General features: G+C 38.8%; 1 protein-coding gene across 4 annotated transcripts in view; it reads left to right on the plus strand.

Annotated features, from left to right (window-relative positions):
* The window catches only part of ADAMTS20 (ADAM metallopeptidase with thrombospondin type 1 motif 20), a 139,839-nt gene extending 136,848 nt beyond the window's left edge, over positions 1-2,991 (plus strand). For all 4 annotated transcript variants that reach the window (XR_009550014.1, XM_060191745.1, XM_060191746.1 and 1 more), the window contains one exon: positions 966-2,991. Coding sequence is in view for 3 of the 4 variants with exons in the window: in XM_060191745.1 (XP_060047728.1) it covers positions 966-1,052 (87 nt within the window). In the remaining variant the exon portion in view is untranslated. The remainder of the gene's footprint in view (positions 1-965) is intronic.
* The last annotated feature ends 6,039 nt before the right edge of the window (positions 2,992-9,030 follow it).

Raw genomic sequence — 9,030 nt, forward strand, 5'->3', positions numbered from 1 at the left:
CTGATCAAGTTGTGATATGTATACACAATGGAATACTACTCAGCTATTAAAAATGGTGAATTCACCTTCTTTACCTCATCTTGGATGGAGCTTGAGGAATCATGTTAAGTGAGATAATCCAGAAAAAGAAGGATAAATATGGTATGATTCCACTCATAGATAGCCTGTTGAAAAATAAGAATAGAAAGGAAAACACAAAGCAGAACTTGAACTGGATTTGGTGTATTGCACCAAAATAAAGGAGTCTAGGGTGAAGGGGAGTGTTCAGGTCCTGGAACATGATGGTGGAGGTACCTAGGTGGGGAGTAAGAGTGTTATGTGGAAAACCGAGAGAAGTTACACATGCACCAGCTACTGTATTTTACTGTGGACTGTAAACCATTAATCCCTCCATAAAGAAAATAATCCTCCATTTTATATTTAGAGTTGCATCAAATTGGTAATGAGGTTCTTTGCTTTTTTCTTCTTTTAAAAAAATATCTGTGTTTATTATCAGATAGAGTCAGGGTAATTGAGAGGGGAGAGGGAGACAGACAGACACCTGCAGCATTGCTTCCCCACTCGTGAGACTTTCCCTTTTGCAAGTGGGGACCAGGGGCTTGAACCTGTGTCCTTGAGTACTACAATATGTGTGCTTAAGCAGGTACACCACCACTTGTGCCTCTAATGAGTTAATGCATACAATGTGGTAGATTGCATGTGCTGGGGCATAACATTAATGCGTTGATGAAAACCATGGACTTAGATGAGTTGTTTAAATTATAATGTGGCTTGATATCATTAAATAAACCATGTGGATTTCAGGTTATCTAGTTTCCAAGACAAATGGTTTGAACCTCGACTGTAACGGTGAGACCTTGGCTAGTTACGGCAAGGTCCTGATTCAGAGCACTTGCCTTTTCTACCTAGTACAGGCTCATGCCAGCTTGTCGGTGATTCTCTAATCCCCACCTCTTTCTCTTTAGGATGGAACCAAAGTCTATGGCAGATGTGGCGGGTTCTGTGGAAAGTGTGTGCCTTACTTAACTGGCCTCCCGATCCAAGTAATCTGAACATTCAAAAGAAGAGATAGAAGATATTCTCTGGAACCACAGATACTGGTGCTCATTCCCCCCACCCCACCATGTGTAAAACATCGGTGCCATTTTTTTAAAGGTGCTTTTCATCAGGGATTCAAAATTAAAAAAAAAAATTCAAGACTTCAATATAAATGTAATAGATACCTAACTCTTGTCAGGATGTTGTAATGGGCATAGCAAGAGATATAGTTATGTTTGAATACATTTTACCAGGATATTGTTGCTATTAAGTACTTGGACTGGTTCAGATTTATATTACACCTAAAAATACACATGTGAATCTTCACTGTGTCTTGTTGTACAACAAAGTATCGATTTTACTTCTTGTTAAAGTGGAACAAGTAGAAGTTATGAAAATGAACTTCGAGACTATGATTATTGTTATTGAATCATCAGGTGACTAGTAGTCAAGAGTCCCATCAAAAGTACATAGACATTATACTCTTTGCTGATACAGTTTAGAAACCTTACTTTATATTTATTTAATTTTAATTGTGAAATGTGGTGCTTCGAAAGATAGTCCCAGAAATGTGGTACAAGATTTGGATTAAAATTTATGCTTGGATTACAGAAGCCAGACCTTCTACCTTCTGTGGCCCCTAAAGAATTTTGGACCATACTTCTAGAGGGGTGAATGTTTGGGCAAGATGACCAGAGGGCTCTGGACTTAAACTTCATCAGTACCTGGAGAGAGAAGGGGGGGAGGCAGGGAGGAAGGAAGAACACTAGAAGTAATAGGTGTGACTTAGAAAGGAAGAGAAGGCTGGGTCATAGAAAAAAAATGGGCAAATACATATAAATATAGATAGTTACAGAAATAATAGTGAACCCATATTTGTGATATTGGGAGAGCTATGCAGTTTCCAGTTGGGTGAAAGGGTACACAGAACTCTGGTAGGAAAGATGTGGAACTATACCCCTGTTATCTTATGATTTTGTGAATCAATATTAAATCACTAATATAAAATTTATGCTTGGGTTAAACATAAATTGTTGTGGGTGTAATACAGAAGATATTATGTAACGGAATTTCACCTGAGATACCTACCTCTAATTTGATCATGCTTAAAAGATCAGTGTGTTGTTTTTATATTTATATTCTGTTATGCCTTCATGATCCTTATCTGCTCTTTGAAACTATTTACTTGGTTTCCTAATATCTTTACTAGTCAAATAGAGAACTGAGAATTATTGAAAATTTGAAGTCTCTTTTAGGATAGAGAGTTTTATCTAACTATCTAAATGTGTGTGTTAGGTACGCTCAAGTGATTTCATAGCTGAAGTTTGTCAAACCAGAATATAAAAGACAATCTAAAATTAACAAGTCCTGGGAAATTCCCAGGTAGTTAGGGATTTTTTTTCAGGTGGATAACTTGATTGTATGCTGTCTAACATGATTTTTGAAAGAATAATGGACAAATCTTTTCTGTGACAATCTACTCTATCAACCCACAAAACTTGAATCTACTGATAGAATTTTGTCAGTAAACAGTAATGAGCTGGTTTTACCCACAAAGGGTTTTTTCCTCCCAAACAGTTATTGCAGGTGTGTTGTCCCATATACAGTACGAAAGCAATTTTATGCTGTGTGATTAGATAAGCGTTTGAAGGTCTCTGTATCAGAAAGGAAGTATTTTGCACTATGGGCCTTAAACTAGTTAGAAACATTAATATGAAATGTGTGATTTTATCTAGAAACAGTCTCATTTATATTTAAAGTCTTATAACCTATAAACATTTAAGTGATAAATATATTGTGTCATATATTAGCATTTTGGTTTCATTGTTATTACCTATAAGAAAAGAATCTTTCATCCTGAAGCTTGTAATTCTGAAAGCATTTCACCCAGCCCTTCCCACATTGATGGAGGCTTTGGTGCTGTGTTCTCTTTCACACTCCAACTCTCTGCCTCTATCTGAAACAAACAAGAAATAAATAAATATTAAATAACAAAAATTGCTTCAAAAATTCGAATTTTTTTTTTTTTTTAACTTAGTGAGATGGAAATAATTCCTGCCTGGTATGTATACCCTTTTCACTATGGAGAGGATAAGGGCACTGTCTATGTACGCCTTCAGCTGGCCAAATCAAAGCACATGACCCTGGGGCAGGGAAATATAAACCTGCTACAGGGCAAAATGATCAGACACATAGAAATGGGTGTGAATTGAACATCCTTTGCTAAGGAAGGGGGCAGATCTCTGTGAGCTATAATACCTACCACCTACAGCTTCCCTAGAAATTACCAGAGCACTCTCCCTGGATGCCACGGAATACTTTATTTCAAATTCTTCACGTGTCCTGTTCCTTTCCTGTGCCGCTCACCTTCTACTTTGTGTGTGAATTGGTGTTGACTGCCTACACTACCTGAACTGCAAGACACACTAGTAGTACCATTTAGTTACTAGTACATGTCAGGTAATGAGAGAATCTTTAGACCATTGTATAACTTTTATATATATATATATATATATATATATATATATATATATATATATATATATATAGCAACCTTATGGAAACAGTACCACTTAAAAAAATTAAAAATATTTATTTATTCCCTTTTGCAACCCTTGTTGTTTTATTGTTGTAGTCGTTGTATAGGACAGAGAAATAGAGAGAGGAGGGGAAGACAGAAAGGGGGAGAGAAAGACACCTGCAAACCTACTTCACCACTTGTGAAGCAACTCTCCTGCAGGTGCTCAAACCGGGATCCTTATGCCGGTCCATGCGCTTTGCGCCACCTGTGCTTAACCCGTACTGCCACCGCCAGACTCCCAACAGTACCATTTTTATGTGTAATTTTATCTAAATGGCAGAAGCCCTAGTACAATGCAGACATGGCCAAAGACATCACAATGAAAGAAAACTATATGCTCCCTAACAATCATGATTGATTGCTGAGATCCTCAACAAAATCTCAGCAAACAGGATTCAATGTCATATTAAAAAGATTGCATGTCGTGCCCACATGGGACTCATCCTGGGGATGCAAGGATGGTTCAGCCTATTGTAAATCAATGAATGGAATCTACCACCTAGACGTCTGGAAAAACAGAAATCACATGTCTGTATCAATAGAAAGAGAGAAAGCTATTGACGTTATGCAAAACTCGCTTATGATTCAGAATTCCGCAGAGCGTGGCGAAGAAAAGACACACCTTAACACACAGGAAAGACCATTTACAACCAACCTAATGTCAGCCTCAGACTTATTGATGTTATTGTTCGACAGGACAGAGAGAAATGGAGAAGGGAGGGAAAGACAGCGAGGGGGAGATAAAGATAGACACCTGCAGACCTGCTTCACCACCTGTGAAGCGACTCCCCGGCGGGTGGGGAGGCTCGAACCAGTTCCTTAACGCCAGTCCTTGCGCTTTGGGCCACGTGCGCTTAACCCACTAAGCTAGCGCCTGACTCCCACCATAGTGTTTTTTTTTTAAGATGAGGAGACATCTCAAGAATAAGTTCAGACTTTTGTGAACAGGAACTTTTACCCTCACCATCACTGGTTACGGCTGGAAGGGGGTGGGGGCACATATCTTTGGTGGGGGGACTGGTGTAGAATTATACCCATTTTCTTACAATCTTCTAAGTCACTATTAAATCACTTAAAAAAAAAAAAAGAATGTTTCAGGATTTGGGCGGTAGCGCAGCGGGTTAAGCGCACATGGCCGGAAGTGCAAGGACCGGCTTAAGGATCCCAGTTTGAGCCCCCAGCTCCCCACCTGTAGGGGAGTCCTTTCACCAGGGGTGAAGCAGGTCTGCAGGTGTCTATCTTTCTCTCCCCCTCTCTGTCTTCCCCTCCTTTCTCCATTTCTCCCTGTCTTATCTAACATCGATGACATCAATAACAACAACAATAATAACTACAACAATAAAAAACAAGTGCAACAAAAGGGAAAATAAATAAATAAAAACAAATATTAAAAGAATGTTTTAGAAAGCTATAAGTATCTATGGAGATTTCAGTTGTGCCCAGCTGTGCAGTTTGTGGAGTCATCCTAGATGGAAATAATAGCCACCACATATACTTTTTCTTTCCTTTATTTTTTCCTTCTTTTCCCTCCTTTAAAAATTAATTTATTATTATTATTACTATTATTTTGCCTCAGTGGTTATCAGTGAGGCTCAGTGTCTGCCCAACTCTACCTTGCCTAGTGATCATTTCCTATAGTTGAGGATGAGAAATAGAGAGGAAGAAAGGACACAGGGAGAGACACAACAGTAACACTTCACCACTCACGAAGCTTCTCTCTGTGCAGGAGCCCAGGACTCAAGCCTGGGTCCTCCTCGCACATGGAAGGCATACACTCTGCCAAGTGAGCCACCTCTAGTACTGGCAGCTTCCCCTCTCCCTTCTCCCCTTCCCTCCCCCTTCTTCTTCCTTTCCCTTCCTCTCCCTTCCCTTCTCTTTCCTCCCCTTCCCCTCGCCTCCTCCTCCCCCTTTATTTAATTGCCTCCAGAGTCATCACTGGGGTTCAGTACAGACAATGATTTCTTTGCTCCCTGCAGCCATTTTTTCCTTTTATCTTTTTTTCCTAATTTTTTAATAGATAAGATAGAAATTGAGAGAAGATGGGGAGAGAAAGATGGATTCTGCAGCTCTACTTCAACAACAATGAAACAAGGGCAACAAAAGTGAAAAAAATGGTTTCCAGGAGCAGTGGATTCATGGTGCAGGCACTAAGCCCCAGCAATAAGCCTGGAGGCAAAAAAAAAAAAAATCTAGATCTATTTCCTCCATAACTTGAGGCCAGACCCCAAAAACCCAATACCAGTTTGGATACCAAAAATGACACTCAACAACTGGGAGAAAGTCTAAGCTCTTCAGATAAAGAAGTGACTACAAAAGCTGGATAAGGGAAAGAGACCGGCTTACTTAATGATGGTGTTTTTGGCCACTATCAGGCCACCCCATCACCCAGGGTCCTAGATAGGGAATCACTGGATTCCCAAATAGATAATATGGGTGTAGACCTCTAGTAGATCCCTCTCTCTATTATCACTGGTTACACCCATTGGGAATGTCACCATAAGCCCTGCTGCAGGCTTCTTCATGTTGTCACTGTGAAACAGCGCTCTCTGAAGGGAGGCTGAGTTAGCCTGCCCTGCCATTCGAGGAAGACTGATTCTGAAATGATTGCAGCCTAGAATGTTCCCAGCTGTGACTATGGACTGTGACTCAGTCTGACAGGGATCCAGAGGTTGTACAGGCACCTGTACTAAATATGAATAGATATGGACTCCAGGTCAGATCTTTGTGGTAAACAGTTAATTGTATTTATATATTTTCTTCAAATTTGTGAGTAACTCTCTGCCCTAATCCTGATTCCTAGTTGTATTCTCAACTCTGACACCATGTTCCCAGACAATATTTCTAGTCCACAACCCTGTTAACTATTAAGCTCAAGCTAAGATTAAGACATAGGCCCCTAGCAATATTCCTAAAATAGACTTACTAGTTCCCTTCTACTCTAAGGTTCCTATTTCCATCTGCTCTTTTCCTATTGTATGGTGCCTGCTGATTAAACATTTTGTCTTGCTTTCCAGTTTATTACATTTTAGCCACCAAGTTCCAGATGCTATTATGATTTTGTCCTGATTTCCCTGGGCAGATGACCTCACCAGTGCTTCCTGGAACCTCACCTTTCCAGAGCCCTACTCCATTAGGGAAAGATAGAAACAGGCTGGGGTGATGAATTGACTTGCCATCCTCATGTCCAGAAGAGAAGCAATTTCAGAAGTCAGAACTCCCACCTTTTGACACTCCCCCCCCCAAAAGAATTTTGGTCCATACTCCCAGAAGGATAAATAGTAGGGAAGTTTATAATGGGGGAGATGAGACACAGAACTCTGGTGATGGGAACTGTGTAGAATTACATTCCTACTATCTTACAATTTTTTAAGTCACTAGTAAAGATAAAACATAAAAAATTTTTTGATATATTTCACCAAAGTAAAGGACTTTGGTGGGGGGACTGTTCAGGTCCTGGAACATGATGATGGAGGAGGACCTAGTGGGGCGGTTAGAGTGTGATGTGGAAAAATGAGAAATGTTACACATGCACCAACTATTTAATTTTACTGTTGACTGCAAACTGTTAATCCTCACAATAAAGTAAAAAATAGCATAAAACAAAACAAACAATCAAAAAACAAAGAATGCTTGGAATCAGTTTGGGTAGGTATACAGGCTTATATATTATAGTCTGAATCTTTACAGAAAAGTTTGCTAAGCTCTGTTTGAGACTCTTATGGTTTGGCCCCAAGTGGCTGGTGTTACACAAACCATACTACTTAAATTATCTTCAGTCTATCACTATTTTTGTCTGGAAGGCCTAGTTCCATCCAAAGTTCATTTTATGAAACTTCTTGGCTGGTTTTTTATGCTTATTTATTTATTTATTCAAATATATACCAGAAACCCCTTGTGGAGTTTCACTATATCACACTAAAATTTAAGTTAGATCTGTATGAACTTAAATTAATTTGAAAAGAATTTATGATTTTACAATCTTGAGTGAGTTTATTTGGGAACACATTATTATTCTCCTATTTCTTAAAATCTGTTTTTAGGGAGTCAGGCAGTAGCTCAGTGGGTTAAGCGCAAGTGGCGCTAAGCCCAAGGATCTGTGTAAGGATCCTGGTTGGAGCCCCCGGCTTCCTACCTGTAGGGGAGTTGCTTCACAAGAGGTGAGGCAGGTCTGCAGGTGTCTTTCTTTCTCCTTCTCTGTCTTCTCCTCCTCTCTCCATTTCTCTTTGTCCTATCCAACAACGACAATAAAAACAATAATAACTACAACAATAGAATAACAAGGGCAACAAAGGGGAATAAATAAATAAATATTTAAAAATCTGTTTTAAGCATCAATAAGCCTTTTTCAAATTTTAGTATGTAAGGGTTATTTTGTTATTGTTTTATTTTATTTGCTTTCAAATATTGTGATAATCTAAATTTGTATGATTATCTCAACCCTTTTATTGCTCTTAGGAGAGTAAAACTGTCTTAATGTACTTAATACTAAGTGTTAAGTACACATTAAAAGAAGTCATAAATGAAAAAAAGGTTGAATATGTAAAGAAAATGCAGCATATACACACCATAGAATATTATTTAGTCTTGAAAAAGAATGAAAGTCTGTCATTTTCAGCAAGATAAGCAAATCTAGAATATATTATGCTAGTGAGTGAAATTAATCTGGCACAGAAAGACAAATACTACATGCAAATACCACTGGTATGAGGACTCTAAAAAATAATCACTCATAAAAGTATGGAGTAGAATGGCGATTGCTAGGAGGTTGATAGTGGAGTTGAGAAGAGGTATTTGTCAAGACACAGGGTTTCAGTTATGTGGAGTGAATTTACCCTAGAGATCCACTGTGCAGAAAAATAACTAATGTTAACAATAGATATTGTATCCTTATAAATCTGCTGAGAGGGCAGAGTTTAAGTACTTACAAAGAATAATACCAAAGAGCAGGAAATAGACTGTAGTGATGGTCAGTTTCATAGCTATGTATTCATCAAGGTGTACGTATGAAATACGTCCAGTCAAAAGTGGCTTAAAATTAGTTAAAAGGCTGTTTTGAGCACAATTTCTTTTTCTATCTTATACCAAGGCAATATAAAAACAAAAACAAATGAAAAATACCAAAAACTGCACTAAGAAAGAAGTGATGCAGAGTCCACACAAGCAAACACCAGAGCAAGTAATGTCTCTTTGACGTTATGCAACACAATCAGCAGAGGATGCTGTTGTAATTTCACAAAGCTCCCTGTCAGAGAGGTCCAGGGCTCTGACCCTTTAGTGAGGGGCAGGGAAGGAAAATGAAAGTTAGTTGTTGAGGTGGGGACTGCCTGGTGAGAAGGATTCATGCAATTTGACTTCCTGCCGGGCAAAACAGCAAGGACAGAAAAAAAGAAAAAGACTATGAAAATGCAGGG

Source organism: Erinaceus europaeus, chromosome 5 (assembly GCF_950295315.1).
Source record: "Erinaceus europaeus chromosome 5, mEriEur2.1, whole genome shotgun sequence".
Classification (NCBI taxonomy): Eukaryota; Metazoa; Chordata; class Mammalia; order Eulipotyphla; family Erinaceidae; genus Erinaceus; species Erinaceus europaeus.